General features: G+C 30.4%; 3 protein-coding genes across 3 annotated transcripts; 2 read left to right on the top strand and 1 right to left on the bottom strand.

Annotated features, from left to right (window-relative positions):
- The first annotated feature begins 67 nt into the window (after window positions 1–67).
- Window positions 68–3,219, top strand: LOC106658705 (inorganic pyrophosphatase). The gene is made up of 8 exons (XM_014380825.2): window positions 68–311; window positions 1,530–1,765; window positions 1,884–1,970; window positions 2,045–2,108; window positions 2,195–2,257; window positions 2,335–2,548; window positions 2,619–2,728; window positions 2,939–3,219. The coding sequence occupies exons 1-8, from the start codon at window positions 107–109 to the stop codon at window positions 2,968–2,970; spliced, it is 1,011 nt and encodes a 336-aa protein (XP_014236311.1). The 5' UTR covers window positions 68–106; the 3' UTR covers window positions 2,971–3,219.
- Window positions 3,220–3,229: 10 nt separating this feature from the next.
- LOC106658634 (protein fuzzy homolog) lies at window positions 3,230–5,051 on the bottom strand. The gene is made up of 5 exons (XM_014380700.2): window positions 4,726–5,051; window positions 4,244–4,636; window positions 3,974–4,171; window positions 3,699–3,898; window positions 3,230–3,603 (listed from the first exon to the last, which is right to left on the bottom strand). Exons 1-5 carry the CDS (start codon window positions 4,801–4,803, stop codon window positions 3,243–3,245), a joined length of 1,230 nt encoding a protein of 409 aa, XP_014236186.1. The 5' UTR covers window positions 4,804–5,051; the 3' UTR covers window positions 3,230–3,242.
- Window positions 5,052–9,030: 3,979 nt separating this feature from the next.
- LOC106659767 (polypeptide N-acetylgalactosaminyltransferase 2-like) lies at window positions 9,031–17,522 on the top strand. The gene is made up of 10 exons (XM_014382451.2): window positions 9,031–9,487; window positions 11,171–11,358; window positions 11,432–11,551; window positions 12,497–12,595; window positions 13,223–13,290; window positions 13,529–13,780; window positions 13,944–14,159; window positions 14,417–14,636; window positions 15,860–16,070; window positions 16,144–17,522. The coding sequence occupies exons 1-10, from the start codon at window positions 9,398–9,400 to the stop codon at window positions 16,411–16,413; spliced, it is 1,734 nt and encodes a 577-aa protein (XP_014237937.1). The 5' UTR covers window positions 9,031–9,397; the 3' UTR covers window positions 16,414–17,522.
- Window positions 17,523–18,021: the final 499 nt, after the last annotated feature.

Here is an 18,021-nt window from a genome sequence, read left to right as displayed (position 1 = left end):
AAAAAAGCAAATTGCGTGGCTTAAGCATAGGATATGATGAAAATGTGGCGGCGTCCCGAACGCGAGCGCCGCAGCCAGCAGCAGCTTGCGTGGTCGCGCGTTATACATGAATATGTCCGTAGCAGTAGTGTTGCACGTGTTACGTGCCGGTGGCAGATTGAACACGACTGGCTCGAGCGCCTGCAAATTTTTTTCTAATCCAATTGTTAAATTATCTCCACGTAATCTATTAAACATTAACAGAATGTCTGCAAGCTATAGTACTGTTGAGCGAGGGGCGCCTAATTCGACCGACTATAGACTCTTTTTTAGTAAGTTTATCAGCATTTCATAATTTCTCATATGTCCCTGTCAGCGAATCACCTTGAATTATTAGCTAACCTTTTTGCGCATACCTGCGTTCTATACATCTCAATCTTTACTTTCATTTGGGTTATTGTCCCTTTTTAGAAAGTTTTCATTTAAAAATCTTTCCTCGATTTTGCAATATCCTCAGTTTAGCATCTCCGTTTTCTTTGTCTATGCTGACGTAAAACTTAAGATAAGCAATAATTTTTTTATCACTTGAGTCTGTATTTCCGCGTTTTTAACTGTCGCAGATACAAGCGTCATACGAAGGTCAAGGAGCTTAACTAATATATTCTATGCATAAATCAAACTTCAATGAATTTAGCGACTAATTTCATCGATGCCATTACAATAATAGATTGAACATCTAAAATAAGATAATTCGTCATTTACAAGTTTAAATTCAACTTTCGTATTTTAACCTCTGTGGCATGCGTTAATTATTCTCACGTCGATATTTTATGTTACGTGCTTGCAAAGTGGATTCGTTTCACCTTATAAACGTGAAATTTATATTATATTGAGCAAATGAAATCCCACCAAATTATCAACGTCTATCAAAATCACTGGTACTTTTTGTATTTTTCTGTTCAACGACACAAAAAATTTTTCAATCATATTGACAGTTCTCCCGGCTTTTATTTTTTAAAATGCCATTACGTTTATTCAATTGTGTGGAAAGATAAAGAAAATTAAAATCTCGAATCGAAAATTAAGACAAATGTAGGCATTCAATGTAGTGTTTATTTTCTTTCAATAAATCTAAAAAAAAAACAATATATAAATGACATTGCACAAAATGAGTAGTAACTATTCTGCCGTGACACTGAAAAGAATCTCCGCTAAATCTAACGTCAATTTTTCAAACGATATCGCTTACTATCGTTTCGTTATTTATTAACTTACGTATTTAATGCAATTTCAATATTAAAAAATTTAGGTAAAACTTCGCTAATTTTTGAAAATCTTAGGCTTGTTTTGGTAGTTGCAAGTAACTCTCTCAGAAATCAAAGTTATTCTAAATCTTTACCGAAAATTATTCTAAATTAAACGCAAAATTTTTCGTTCATGAACGAAATATTATTGGCTTTCTCGAGATTTCTTTCATCGTTTTTTATAGCAAGGACTTAACGTTAATTAAAACACACATAAATAATTAAAATTCATGATTTCTTTTCTAGAAAATGAAAACCAGTTTATTTCACCAATGCATGATATTCCACTATTTGCTGATAAAGCAAACAAAATAATGAATATGGTGGTGGAAGTACCACGATGGACCAATGCAAAAATGGAAATTAATTTAAAAGAAACTCTCAATCCCATAAAACAAGATGTTAAAAAAGGAAATCTTAGATTTGTTGCTAATTGTTTCCCACATCATGGTTATATCTGGAATTATGGAGCTCTTCCACAGGTAAAAATGTTGTTAAATATATTATCATATGTTGCTTTTGAAAATAATCCAAGTAGCCCAGAGTTAAATTTTTACATGAATCTTAAAAACACTAAAATACTTTTAAATTTTATTACAGACTTGGGAAAATCCTGATGTCTTGGATGAGTCTACTGGTTTTAAAGGAGATAATGATCCTATTGATGTTTTAGAGATAGGATATAGGGTAAATTTTTTTAATGTTTAATATTTTTCACCATTTGAATGATTTATTTGATAAAAAATTAAAATTCAATTCAGGTAGCAAAAAGAGGTGAAGTTATTAAAGTAAAAGTGCTTGGTACAATAGCTCTTATTGATGAAGGTATTACATATAAGTTATCAGGAATCTTATCCTCAACTTGATTCTTCACTGAAATGTTATCTTATATATCTTATCCTATATTTTAGGAGAAACTGATTGGAAAATAATTGCCATTGATGTTAATGATCCTCTAGCTAATCAAATGAATGGTAAGAGCTTTTATAATTTGTTTATTGTCTATTTTCTATTTTTCTTTCAATTCATAACTCTTATTAATCATTTTCAGATGTCAGTGATATAGATAAACATTACCCTGGTTTATTGAAAGCATCAATTGAGTGGTTTAAAATTTATAAAATTCCTGATGGAAAACCTGAAAATCAGTTTGCTTTCAATGGAGAAGCAAAACCTAGAGAATTTGCCTTACATGTTATTGAAGAAGTTCATAAACATTGGCAAAATTTAATTAAAAAAGAAACCACTTCTAGCAATATTTCATGGTAAGTTTTATATACAACAATTATCTTCAAATAACATTTAATATATTTTAAAATTAATTTCATTTTTCAGCTCTAATGTGACTGTTGCTGATAGTCCTTTCCAAATTACATCAGAGGCAGCTAACGAAGTTATTGACAAAGCTCCAGAGCCACAAGCTGCTTTACCTATTGATCCAATTGGTAAGTTACAAGTACTTGTTGATTTTTGTTTGTTTTAAAATAATTTATAATTTTATAATTTTATTTCAGTTGATAAAATTAATTTTTCCAACAAATTGATTAATAAATTATAGCACTTAAACATTTTTAAAAACCAACAATTATGATGTGAATTTAAATTTATGTATGATCAACTTACACAAGCAATAAATCAAATTTTGGTATTTTCAGTTGATAAATGGCATTACGTTCATCTACTATGAAGAATTTAGCTGTTAACAAAGAATAGTTGTGTCAGTCAACACAGAACTCCTGTTTTGTATAGTTTTGTGCATCCTAGTAAATTTTGATTGATAGATTAAGAAGGTTTTCAAGGATTTTCATTCCATTGCTGCAGTATATTATTATTGTAAAAAAAAATACTGCTTGTATACAAAACTGGAACTATTAACAAAGTGAATTATCTTTCATGCTTGGTAAAAATAATTAATAAAATTATTTTAACACAGTTATTGAAAACTTTTCCTTGTAACCATTACCAACAAACTTGTTTATCAGATAATAAAGTTTTCAATGTTTTTTTTGTTAACAATCTCATTGTGTGAGATGGTACTGTTGATGAATATAAAACACAAAAAATATGATCTGCTTCTTTTAATGCATGGCATTTATGGTATTCCGAACACCAGTAAGTTTCTCTCATACCTGCTGATGCCTTATTGCAATTTAAATCATTTTTATTTTCTTCAGTGGTTGAGACTAAAAAAATTTCAATCGCATGATTATAAAAAGTTTTCAAAGTATCTAATTTATGGGTACTGGAAATGAAGTTTTTGAGATGTTGAGTATTTCTACTTAAGACATATTTTCCTATTTTATAATTGACCAATAAAAACCTGAAAGCAAATTAAATAAGTCATTTTTATCTTTTAAAGTTGCCATTTTTTATGAATAAATTATATTTGTTAAATATCATGGATTTTATAAATACCCCAATATTCCTGTATCCAAAATAATGGATGCTGGAAGATTTCTAGGATAGCATTGTTCAGAAGCTTGTAATAAGTCTGTACTATTTTTCCAAATCTGAAGTGTTAATTTTTCTATTTCTGACAATTCTGGATTAGGTCCACATAAAGCTAAAATTCTTATGTTATTAACCAGAGTCACATTTACCAAACGATAAGCTATCTGGATAAATTATTATTTTTTTTTTTTTAATGACAATTTAAAGTTAATTTATGAAAAGATATGTATAATACTAACATTTGGGCTTTTGTTAGGTAAAAAAATTGGCAACTGTCTAATAGTACTACTGTTTTCTGATGTTGTAGCTAACATTAGTAATTTTCTTTCAATCAAATCCAATGACCACCAACTATTTGTAGCAACAGCAATACAATTATGTATTAGCATACATCCATATAATGATTCCAAACATTCCATGTAACCTTCCAGACAGACCTGCAAAGGTAAGAGTTAAAACTTTATTTTCTTATTGTTAAACTCATTCTTAAATTAAAAATTAACACAAACTTGAAGCAAATGATTTTCGGAGCACATGATACAATTTGTAAGATCAATCAAATCTGATTTAGATCCCATAGCATCACCTATGTCAGAACACTCTAAAAGTTTATCTATTACTGGATAACAAGAGCGTAAATCTCTTTTTAATCTTTCAACACTTCTAGGTTGCTGAATATCTTTAAGACCAATAAATAGTATCATGGTATTGAATACTGCTTCAAGAAGTTCATTAATGATTTTTTTGGTACTAGCATTAGCAATGGCAATTAAAATAATGCATTTATGAAATTCTTTCCAAACAATAGTTGCATCTGGCATATCTGTATTCAATAGTTCAATGTTATGTGTTTTTAAAAACATATGAACTCCATTTAACGATGCCATTTTTGAGAAAGTCATCTGAAAATAATTTTGGATTTTATAAAAACAAAATTTAAGCATCTTTCCGAAAAATTTAAACAAACATAAAAATTTAAAATGATTATTACCAAATCGCCATTTCCTTTTTTTCTAACAAATAAAGGAATTCCACCTGATGAAGTGAGACACATTACATGAGCTGTCATGATGATTAAGTCGTTTTAAAAATAAATTATTTTAATAGTTTTTAAAAAATCGCCTTGAATAAAAAGAAATTCTTCAAATATTTTTAATAGTTTTCAAAGTCCCATGTTAGGTTTCATTTAAGATTGATATAAAATATCAAAATTAACAAAATAAATTCTAGACAAGTCATCATACATGATGTATTATTATGTACTAAACTATTTCGTTAATAATATTGCTGTATATTGTAAGTTACAACTGGAATGACTTATGCTCATACATTATGTATATATAAGAAATAAAGGTAAGTTTGATGGGTGAATGTACAATCTCATGATGCGATACATGCACGCCCTTTCGAATGCGACGCTCTTTTGCCCAGCACCTCCTTAGCAAGCTTTTTGAAGCAAATTTTCGAAATTTTTATAGGACAAAAAGGTTAGTTACGCTTACGACCCCCTCCTCTTCCCCCAGTTATGGGGCAGCTAAAGATATTATTCAAAGAAATAAAAATTAAATTTTGACGAAATAAATACTTTTTTCTGATTCTATTAATTTCATTCTTTTAAAAATTCACATCAAAAATGTATGGCTTCACTTATTAAATGTTGCATCTTTTTTTATACGATTTATAACTCTACCTTGGCCCAGAACTGAACAAGTCGGTAAAATGGTTCGTCTAGTTTTTCATCGAGTTTTAAAAGTGACAGAAGGTTCCTTATACGAAAATGAAAATATTAAAAAGTATACCCTTGTAACTATTTCTTGAGAAATATTATTAGCTTTGTTGATTAAATGTAATAAATATTCATTCGAAAAGTGTCAGTTTGCAGCCCGAGCGTAGAGAGTACGGAAAGTAGCACTTTCCGCACGCAGTGATGAAAATACTACGGGCGGTTGTCAATCTAGAACTCGTGTGACGTGTCAATGCAACCCTCGCTACGTTTGGGCTGCAAACTGACGCTATTGCAAGATAGATAACCCCCCGCTTCAGTTACGTAATGTACTATTATTAAACGTTATTCACAATTTCTATAACTAAGTAAAGTAAAAAGTATTCTTATAGGTGCGGCCCTTCACTAGTCATTTTACTCTAAGACTCCCTATGTAATATTAAAAATAATAGTAATTGGAACATATTCGAAACTGTTTTAATAACGCGGTAATGAAGTAAAAATTTTTCATACCACGCATAAATATCGGGACATAATCTCAGCTAGAATCGCCTCGATTTCGAGTTCCATTTAGACTATGAAGCTTCTATTTCAGATTAATGGTATTTAAATCAAAAACCATGACAGGATGAAGCATATTACGAAGAGATACCATTTTTAATTTCTAATTATACTTTGAAATTGTTAACATATTTCAGAATATTATAAAAAATATCGCATTATGTTTCAAATTTTTATTGATAATCTGGGAAATTTTTCACCAATATTTTTAAAATATGTCGATCAAAAATAGTTTAATTATGTCCGATAAATTTGGTTTTGAAAGTTCTTATGTTTACATTTGTTCGAATGTATACAAAATAAGAGTGGTATATAATGTTAGAGCTGTTATTGTTTATTTTAAGTATAAAACATTTTTTCCCAAAATTGTAAGCTCACGATATCTTCAATGAAATAAAAAAAACGTTTAATTAATAGTATTTTTATATATTTATTCAACATTTGGAAAACCACTTAAGAAAAGCCGTAATATAGCAAAATTTTTACTTTTTCCGACTAATTTACTGAGGCAATTTCACTTTTCAGTTCTCTCAGTTATAATTTCAAAAAAAGTCTACTTACTAAAAATGAATTATTTTTTTACGAAGCAATCAGTAAATTACAATTTGCCAAAAAGTAAATTAGGATTATTTCACTTAAATTTTGGATTATTTCATTCTGACTTGGGAGAAAAACTAAACATATAATAAAAAGCTTTAATATATAATAAAATGTTGGCTTTTGGTACATACGTCTTTGAAAATTATGGAAAACAACTGATAAAAATTGATGTATGTGGCTTGAACTCAATATTTTTATGATATCTTTGAATTCACTTAGATTTAATTTAAACAATACATATCTGCAAAACGGATATTTCTATGATTGATAATTAAAAATTAATTGCAATTTAAAAGAAAAGTTTATATGAATAATTTATTGATTATTTATTTATATTATTAGCATATAAATGTTTATGTGTTCGAGATCATTCGATACAGTTATGCTTACTTTCATCACATCCAGCAAACATGTCGCAAGCCAACAAATGAAAGTTAATTCACAAGGAGCATGTAAATTTTGGCTCCGATACTCCGTGCACTCTCGGTATCTTCTTGCATTGGCTTTCAAATCTTCGCAACACCTCGGTGAAAGCAACCGAGCGCACGTGTTCACAATCTGGTAAATTCCTTCGAGTAGTTTTATATTTACGTGACTGTAAGAGCAGCTAAAATTGATAGCAATATATTATATTTTTCAGTTTTCTAACTGTTTATCGTACAATGAATCACCAGTATTTAGTATGTTGTACACTTTCTCACGTATTTATTATTATTTTTTTTTATTATTATAATCTAGTTGATGTTTCGTCTTATTTTTAATACGTCTTGTTCCTTTAATCTCTATGAAAGTGCATTTTTTTAATTTTTTTGCATTGATTCGAAATCAGTCCTTCAATTATTTGAGCTCGTTCATCTTTATGCATGGTACTTGTCTGTACGAATAAATTGACCTGCAAGAGTCTCAATTCATGCCAGCCATGTTAAATTGTTTCATTATAAACTTTTATATATATATATATTAAATTGTTTAAAGAATAATAAATAAATTTATACTGACATCGAAAATTATCACGTTAGAATTAAAAATTAAATTTACAGCTAGTTGTCTTTCCCGAACCCTTACATAAAAGATCAATTAAATCAGTTTTTGCATACGCCAGGTTGAGTGTACGTATCAGTGAAAAATTGTGCAACAATATATTCTGAATTACAAGTATTCAAATGACCATGAAATATTTATATATTTATTTATTTTTTTAAACCCGCAAGGAATTGATGATTTAAAAATATACTTTTAAATATTAGTACAAGTAAGATGAATAATTCACGGGTGCATCTGTAATAAAACTGCATAATTGTATTTCCGAAAAAATAGATCCTAGCTTCTCTTCTTGTCACAGATCCTTACCAAATTATTTCTTTGAATATTTAATATGAAGTCTCCTATGCCTATAGTTCGATCTAATCGGCTTTAGAGTCCATTTTAAAAAGGATGTTTTCTCTACTAAATCTTAGCGATTTTTTATCTGAAAAAGAAACAATTTTAGGGGAAAGAACTATCTTTCGTTATACTGACCATCACCTTCTTTTAGAGGTTTCTGAAATGGCTGAAATCTGCTGGGCCTTGTGAAAAAACGTCAATCTTGGGCCTCTGAACATCGCTATAGACTTTTTTAAAAAATCTGAAAAAATTAATTCGTATTATTTGATTGATTTTATGACTTATATGTTTTAGCATTTTTCCCTAGTCGTTCGAAAAAAATCGCAAAAGCTTTGAAAAAAGAAAATGATTTTAAAAACGAGCTTCAAACTTATGGAATCAAACTAAGCACAGAAAGCTTCGTGCTTACGAGCTGAGAGTTCCCAAAAATTGTTTGATAAGGATTTGTGACCCGCAAGTAAGAAGTTCTCCTTGTAAGTTGTTAGTTCACTAACTAAACAGAGATACGATGCGAAAATGAATTTTCTCAAACCATTTATAAGAACTAAAAGCAACAACATTTGTATTGACAACGCAATGATTCAATATTTTAGCAAATTCGATAGATAGATTATAGTCAACTATAAATAAAATGGTTTTATTCAAAGAACTTAAAAATAATAAGTAATTACAAAGATAAAATTTAATATCATTGGTTGCATTATGGCATTCCAATATTGACATAATGTTGATACGTAAAGTACAGTAAAATGTAATGAAATGTAAAATTACATTTTAAATCAATTTTTTCAATTTGAGTTTCTATATGTACAGCTCTATCCACCGTATCTGGATAAACTTGAGCGATTTTAATGAAAGAGAGAGAGAGAGAGAGAGAGAGAGAAAGCAAAGAGAATTGCAGTACGTACGCAGTCGCGTCTACAGCAAATACATCCTGACACGGGCAGACGATTGCGGTAAGCACCAAACAGCAGCTCTCGCTGCTGCTGAGTGCTGCTGCGAACGATACAGGATACTGCACCAGTATCGTTTCGACAGTCTGCAAGCTACGATTATCCAGATATTTAATTTGGTCACGATGTAGTTAAATTAATGGTTTTTACAATAAAAGGGCAAAAATGTTTGTTCTCAAGCACTCGAAACGAAGGTTATAGTATTTTCGACACCATAGTTCTAGTTCTTATCATCGTCATCATTAGTTCATATCCTGTCTCTAAGTGGAGTAATGAATTCGTGATGCAGTGCAATTATCAAGTCATAGTTCCAAGTTGGAAGCAACAATCGAAGGCTGCAGCGGAGTCTAATTCATTACTACCTTACTTTTGGGGGTAGCTATTGCCAGAAGGTTAAACACCGGCCACAGCTGTCAAAGGCTCTTTTTAGTATTATCATCACGATGAGGCGCAACATCAAGATTGTTTTGCTATTATCCTGCGCTTGGATGTTTGGCTTTGTTTACTATTACCACGCCATGCGAGACAACAAGGTAGGTCTCCTTTATATAGTCAAACGGTTCTCCTGGACGACGATGCGCGCGCATTTCCATAAAACGTGTTGGCAAAAAATCATCGCTTGGTACTTCACCACTGCTTACTCCATCCGGCTCTGATTCACCCTTCAACTTTCACCGTTGCAATGCGTGATCTTGTCTGTTCAACCACCGTTATAATTCTTTGCAATTTTACATTAGAACAAGCTAAACGTAAAGAAAAAATTTATTTATTAATTCACAAACTTGAATAAAATTACAGTTGTCGGTTAATATAGAATATCGTATGATATTTATTCATTACAGAACACTATTGAAACTACTAGAACTATCTTTATAACTTCAAGTCAAAATTTTCATTTGATGCTAGTGCCAAAGCTCTTTAATTTATCATGACATAAAAATAACAACAATTTTGAGAGTCTTTGAGATAATATTTTAAGTTTTCTCCACTTCATGGAAAAAAATCGATTACGTGAAGCCATTTCATAAAGTGCAGAAATAAATTGGGTATCTTTTTAAAAATATATGAGTTCCAAAATTTTCTCCTTGATAAGATTTACAACTAACAAAAATATCGTGAACTTTCCGCTATGCTCTATTTCAAAATTGTGTTCGAAAATTGTATATTTACGGAGAAAAGTATCTTTTTGCGTTTACAGGGGCGGCTTAATTGCACTTAGATGTTCAAAATTGATTGAAATTGAAATTCCTCGTTTTCGGAAACGTATATTTTTATTCTTATGAAAATATGTTGCAGTGCCAAGATACTTAGTATTAATTTAACGTACATCGAAATTGAGGCAACTCTCTTTTTCAATGCATCTTCGTTCTCACATTCTTGATCTCCTTTCACTTGAAAGGAACTTATGCTGCTATGAAAAGCGAACGTTTGATTTTACAAGGGAATCAAATTCCAGTTAATGGTACTTCTGATTCAACGATAATTTTGCATTTTCAAAGACAAATTCGAAATAATTTTTACTAGTAATTGATTCTGCCTTTTTATGTTATAAATAGACAAAATCCAATCACTTTCTAAAGTAAGACAAAGATAGTCCACTATATGAATCACAAACAGTTGGTTGTTTCGCTAACATCAGGAAGTTAATAAATACTTGATTGATTGACTGGTCCTTATTTCCGAAAATGTTTCTACCTTTACTCCGCGTTTTTTTTCTTTTTGGAAAATGTATTTCATCGTTTTTCATCATCGCCGATGAAAGGAAGCACTTGAACAAAAAAATTCAAAAAACAAAAAACTTTTTTCGAAACCCAATTTCGGTTTCTTGAATTGCAAAGCGTGATATCGTTCAATTTTCGGACCCAGTGTCGCGTTTTTAATTTGGTAATAATAACCAGTATATAACATAAAAAAGGGAAATTTGCGGTTGCCATGAGTGAATAACTTATTTATAGTAAAAACAATGTAATGACTACGCTCTATCATGAAAACCTACAACCTACTAAAAGTTGACACGTGGTGCTCAGAAACAAAACCATGTTAGGTATATTCAATAAAAATGACATAAGAGCCTTAAAAGCATAAGTAACAACTTTGATCGGAATGTATTTATTTTCCTTAATATTTGCGGCCTCGACATTACTGCTATTTTTTGTTTTTTTGAAAAATATTATTTGAAAGTAGCTTATTAAAATAATGGATTTTAATTTCTTTAGAATGAAAATAAAGCTCTTCGTTTGAAAGAATCAGTTACTTCGGGACAAGCGTTAGGAAGTTCTATGTACGTTGATGCCGCTATAGCCGTTCCTGAAGCCGAAACTGTTGCTACCATTGTTTCTTCGGAATCCACACGTACTTCAACTACAGATCTTCGAGTTACTTGGAATTACTTCGATGAGCAAAGGTGCTAGAATAGCCCGATCATATGTTAAATAAACCAAAATGAAGTTTTTTAATTTTGATCTTTCTTTTCATAGATACATTTCAAGAGGTGGATTACGAGTCGGAGAAGATCCATACGCTAGAAATAAATTCAACCAGGAAGCCTCAGATGGTTTACCAAGCAATCGAGATATCCCGGACACACGCAGTCCAATGTATGTACTTGAACATTTTTTAAGTTTTTTTTTCAAATTAACATCAGAAAATGTTTTTATCTACTTCGAACAAAATTATATTAAAGTTTTAAACTTTCAATCATTTGACGAATTTTCAATTATCCATTTCCAACCTTAAGAAAGCATTCCTGGTTTATAACTTTTTGAAAATTGATTTTTTTTATTACATTTTAAAATCGCTTATAAAATTAATCAAACTCAGGATTGAGTACAAATAAGTACGCAGCATTTCATGGCAAAAGAAAGATTTGATCGTGTTTTCCTGGACTTAACGTTTTTGTAATTGGCGGCGACCCTACAGCAAATATACTTGACCAACCTTTCTGAAATGTTTACTGCTTATTCCTAATATATATGGCTATCGTTGGAATTTCTAACATTTATAAGCCGCAACTAAGTATTTTTTTAGCTAAAAATCGCAAAATAAAGCTCTTTTTTAATATTTTATTTTTTTGATTCCAACGATAGCCAGTACCTTTATGAAGAAAAAAATTGTTTTATTTAATATATTTTAATTAAATATTTCGATCTAAATCGTGGCCGCCAGCAGAGGCATCGCTTTGGCACTTCGGTATAATGCGTATTTAAAAGTTACTTTATTCTACCCCAAACGACTGATTCTTTTATACATCGATTATGCTTTACAATAAGTTCACAAAAATCGTTTATTTATGGGCAGTGTAAACTAGAATGTCCCCTTAACTCATTGGTTGACAGATTCATTCTTTTTTTTTTTACTAAATATTACAAAAATTGTTAGCTTTCGTGATCATTGCACAATATTCAATTTAATCCAATGAACTTTAATTAAATATTACGAAAATCAATAAGTCAACATTAACTTTTAAACATCAAATTTACATGTCAATTACAATGTGAAAAAAAACGAAGTTTTTTGATTAATTCATTTCAATGGTTTTTTAGGTGTCGATTGAAACAGTGGCGGCAAAACGTATCACCAACCTCAGTAATTATAACATTCCATAATGAAGCTAGATCCACTCTGCTCCGAACAATAGTAAGGTAAATAAAAGATAACGTGTATATTATAGAGGTGTGCGAGTACTTGAAAAAACCTCGAGAACTCGTGATTTTTTTAGCTTTTACTAAGTAAATGGATGCAGCAACAAACCTATAAATGTCCCCGTTACACGTCCATGCTCCGGAGTGTTATTTGCTCATAGCGCTGATATTTTTACAATATATAAACATTGTATATACAATATATCGACGTCCTTTTGCGAAGAGTAACATTTTTCCATTTAAATCAACATATAAACGTGTTAATCCTCGTAAAAAGTGTCAATATGCATAAAGATATGAGCGCTGCATGTAAATAATACTTAGGAGCATGCACAGGGCACGGGGACATTCATAGTTTTGTTATTGTATCATTTATTTAGCTGAAACTAAAAATTATAGTGAGTACTCTAAAAAAATTAAGCACTCGCACAGTCTTTAACGTATACAAAGAACGGGAAATATATTAAAACTTTTGAACCCCTCTAGTTTACATTGAAACAAAATCAGAAACCGAATTTTTTTACATTTTAAGCTTCTCCTGAACCCTGGATATATTTTATCTGTCTTACTTGAAATGTTGTGAAATCAAGAGACAAAAACATGCATTGTATTTTTTCTCATTTTCAGTGTATTAAATAGAAGTCCAGAGCATTTAATCAAAGAAATTATATTAGTAGATGACTTTAGTGATCATCGTAAGTATGATAATTCATTATTTTACATTTTTATTTTTATAAAAGTAAAATTTTGTTAAAATTTGTAAAAATCGGCTTTTCTACGACTGCTTTAAATTTTCAAATATGATAAAGTAGTAATAGTATTTTTATGATCTACTTCTTATCTAAAATATGTTTTTACTAAAAATTGTTTTTATATATAATTAGTTTACAACATTTTTCATTGATCTAATGCAAAAATAAAATTTAATTACAGCTGAGGATGGAGAGGAATTGGCTAAAATTCATAAAATAAAAGTAATCAGAAATGAAAAACGCGAGGGTCTTATGAGATCAAGAGTGAAAGGAGCCGATGCTGCGTCGGCAGAAGTACTTACATTTTTAGATTCCCATTGTGAGTGCAATGTCAACTGGTTAGAGCCGTTACTTGAGCGCGTTGCTGAAGACCCCACTCGAGTAGTTTGCCCCGTTATCGATGTCATAAGCATGGATAATTTCCAATATATAGGTATGTATGGAAAATTTCCCCTTAATTGTTGAATGAATACTTATCCTTCTGCTACTATCTCAAAAATTTTAAGATATTTAACGAGAAAGTGTAATTGCATCCTACGAAAAAGACATTTATTTTTCTAAATGTAAAAAAAATATTTTATTTTACATTTGTACAGGTGCTTCAGCTGATCTAAGGGGTGGGTTTGATTGGAGTCTTGTGTTTAAGTGGGAGTACTTAAGTCAAGCAGAACGTCAAGTGCGACAAAAAGATCCAACACAAGCCATTAGAACACCTATGATAGCCGGTGGTCTTTTCGTTATCAGTAAAGCATACTTCGAAAAACTTGGAAAATACGATACTCAAATGGATGTTTGGGGCGGTGAAAATCTTGGTAAGCTCTTTTATTAAATTTTACATATAACCTTTGATTGTATAACAAATAAAATTCTATTCTGCATCATAAAAATACCTAAATAATAGTCAATACCGAACTATATTAAATGTGCTTTGATCGAGACAAATTTTTTTCATAGAGATTCATTGAAAATTTATGAAATAAAAGTTTTTCATTTTTTATTACAACCATTTTCTAATGATGATTATTTTATTAAAAAAATTAATTTACAATTAATGACGTTATTGTCTCAGAAATATCATTTCGAGTATGGCAATGCGGAGGCAGCTTAGAAATCATTCCATGCTCAAGAGTTGGTCATGTTTTTCGCAAGCGACACCCTTACTCGTTCCCAGGAGGTAGTGGAAACGTTTTCGCACGCAACACTCGACGAGCTGCCGAAGTTTGGATGGATGACTATAAACAGTTTTATTACAACGCTGTGCCCCTGGCACGCAATATACCGTACGGAAAGTGAGTATTATTTTTTGCTCTATAAGTAGTATTATAATGGCAGAATAATAATGGAAGATAAGAAGAAAAAATATTAAATAGCATTGTGTCTGTAGTTTTCAAACAATGATGATCGTTGCAAAAAATATATGGAGCCACATCTTAAATGACCGCATCTAAGTTAAATCATTCAAGGTGCATGTGCACGGCATTTTGCACTGATTTTCTTTTTTCTAGCTCACTGGAAAAATTATCAGTGATTTTGAAAAAATATTTATAATAAGCGAAAAATTCTATTAAGTTACAAAGCTGGAAAACGGCTTCTAAGTCAAACGTATATTCTAGCAAGATCTTCTAGAATTTTAACGGGAAGAAACAATCGTGTAAAAAGTATTAAGCCCAAACGTCTGAAGAACGTGATAGTTTAGATGCTCGCAGGGTTTTTGTAATAATTTTTGACTCCACGGCGTTTCTCAACGTTTTTAGGCGTTTTACGCTGAATCGGTGTTGTAAGGTTGATTTTCTCAAAATTTATTCTCTCAAAAGTTGTAAGCAAATTAATTTTTGTATGCGGTAATATCGTGTAAACTATTGAAAATAGATAAAAACATTTTTTTTCATTCCATTCTAAATGGAAAAACAAAGCTATTGAATATTCAAAAGTTATAATCGGTTCATTAGAAAAAAATTAAATGAACATTTTTGTTTTATTGAAAAGTAATATAAAGTATTATTTTTCTTAATTTTTAATGATTTTTAATTCGTAAATATGCCTAGACAAAAAATGGCTAGAATAACTTTTTATTTAAAAATGTCCAAGACAAATATTCTTATGTACTATGGTTACGGCCGAAAAACGTTGTTTTGCTGCCACGCTTGGTGACTTGTCGCTCGGAAAGAAAAAGTAGAGGCAATATCAGCCGGCAAAAAAAGCCGTATGCTTTTTGGACTCTAGCATTCATTACCCTTCATTCGACATCACGATATTGATTTGCACATAATTAATATTTTTTCAAAGCCACTGGTAATTTTTCCAGTAAACTAGAAAAAAGGCAATCGGTGCGAAATGTCTCGATCGCACTGCATAAATAATTTAGCTTGGATGCAGTCACATACTATAATTTGGAAATTTTTACTTTATTGCGGTATTTGGAAAAACTTGATTAGAATATTACATTTTTTTCAACATTTTACTATAACAGCAAAGCCTTCCTAAACACTAAAAATTAAATAATTACTTTCAGCATTCAAAATAGATTAGAATTGAAACGTCATTTGCATTGTAAACCATTCAGTTGGTATCTTAAGTATGTGTACCCTGAGTTGATAATTCCAACGAGTGAAGGAGGACCTGGAGGATCTTTAAAACAAGGTACAGCTTGCTTGGATAGTATGGGCCATCTTTTAGATGGTAGTGTCGGTCTTTATCCTTGCCACGATACTGGCGGTAATCAAGTATGTACAGATATTCTCAAAAATGTCAAGAATGTTTTCGATCAAAGCTAGCCTTGAACTTTTTTCTTCACAGGAATGGAGTTTAACGAAAGACGGACTTATAAAGCATCACGAACTATGTCTAACACTACCAGTTTACGCGAAAGGAACAACTTTGCTGATGCAAATTTGCGATGGCAGTGAGAACCAACGATGGCGTTACCTAGAAGGTGGTCTGATTCGACATGCTCGTATTCCTGTGTGCTTGGATTCACGTCATCATGCACAGCGTGGTCTCACTGCCGAGAAGTGTGATTCAAATACTGAAAGCCAACACTGGCATCTTTACAATCATGTACGTTAATTTTGATAGCTCCAAAGTCGTCAAAAAAAATAGTTCGCACTGCGGTTCATATAATTCAATGGCTCTTTTCTCGATTACTCAACTACCTAATCATGTAGATAGGAAAAAAGTCGTTATTTTGAAGTAAATACTAAAAACTCAGAAAATAAATTAAGTGTACGTAAAAAAATTAGTCATCTCTAGAGTCTTAGGATTCTATTTGATTTCATCTGTTACTGTATGTTGAAATAGAATTTTTTTTTATTCAATTGCAAAAGATTTGCCAAAAGTCCACGTGAAAGCGTGGGGTCCGTAAGAAAAGTATTTATAGTAAGTTTTCTTAGTTTCAAGCCCATTGGCGGGTACTCCTCTCAACAATTTTCACTATAGGGATCCGGGGCTAGATAAATCTCGTTTTCTGCAACTTCAATTGAATATTTTTCTCAAAGACTCTTTTGTTTTTTTCTTATGATATTTTCTAAGGCTTTTTAGAGAAAAATTTAGAAAAAGTTTCAGAAAACAAAATTGAAGTGTACGCTGTTCAAACGTATTTCAAGAAATTGATTAAAATTTTTACGCTATTTTTGGGTTCTTCTCAAGTTTTGTAAAAAGAAATTGTACTTTGATATGAAATTAATTTATGCATTTTATTTATGAGAGTTTACAATAAGTAAATTGTAAAAAATAAAACCACTATGAATGTTTTTCTCTGCATGGCCCATGAATCGTACCTGGACTATTTTGGTATTACTAACTGCAGTCTGTACAAATAAAGAATTCACTAATTATAAAATTAAAAATTACTTCCATGCGCTAAAATAATGTTTGGATTTAATTTGATATGTAAATATACATCTATTTAATATTTATTTATTCATTTTTTTGACTCGTGCGTAAGATAAAGAATTATAAACATACCTGAGAAACCTGAATGCTAAATACAGTAACTGCCGCGTTAGACCGATGTATTAGACCGCTAAATAACAGTATTGTAAGAAAAATGAGAATGTTATATAGGAAACAGATTCGTTGTAATACGTCTTATTTTTATTTTGTATAAAAATACATAATCAAGTCTTAAGTTCTTTTGAGAAAGATTCTTCCAATAATAATTTAAGAAATGTTAATTCGTGATAAAATTAAAAAAAAGGATATATAATTCGATAAATATTTTCTCGCATAATTATATGAGTTTTTTTAAAAATATACTCAAAATCTTATCATGTTTTTTTTTCAAAAATATTAGAGTACCATTGTAAAATAGTAGATATTGTAATTATCTAATGTAATAAGCATTAAGCATAAAACGAATTCAAAATAGAAGTTTAATCGTTTCCGATCTGAACCGATTGAACTTATCAAATAAGGTTATTAAATCAATTTCATAACATCCAAAGATATAAAAAAAACTCTTCTTCATTTAATCAATAATAAGAAATATTTTTTAAAAATCAGAGACTTGTTTCAACAATTACATTTTAATAATTTATAATTGCTTGTCTTTATTATTGTGTGAACAAATTGAACAAGATCTCAGAGCGAATTTTTGTACATAAATGAGTCAATTCTTACGTTGTTGGACGAATTTTGTATGTTGAGAAGTATTATTAATTCATAAAATTTCATAAA

Source organism: Trichogramma pretiosum, unplaced genomic scaffold (genome assembly GCF_000599845.2).
Source record: "Trichogramma pretiosum strain Unisexual culture from Peru unplaced genomic scaffold, Tpre_2.0 scaffold34, whole genome shotgun sequence".
NCBI classification, from domain to species: domain Eukaryota; kingdom Metazoa; phylum Arthropoda; class Insecta; order Hymenoptera; family Trichogrammatidae; genus Trichogramma; species Trichogramma pretiosum.
Note: the sequence above shows the minus strand (reverse complement) of the source record. Positions and strands in the feature narration are given on the sequence as shown.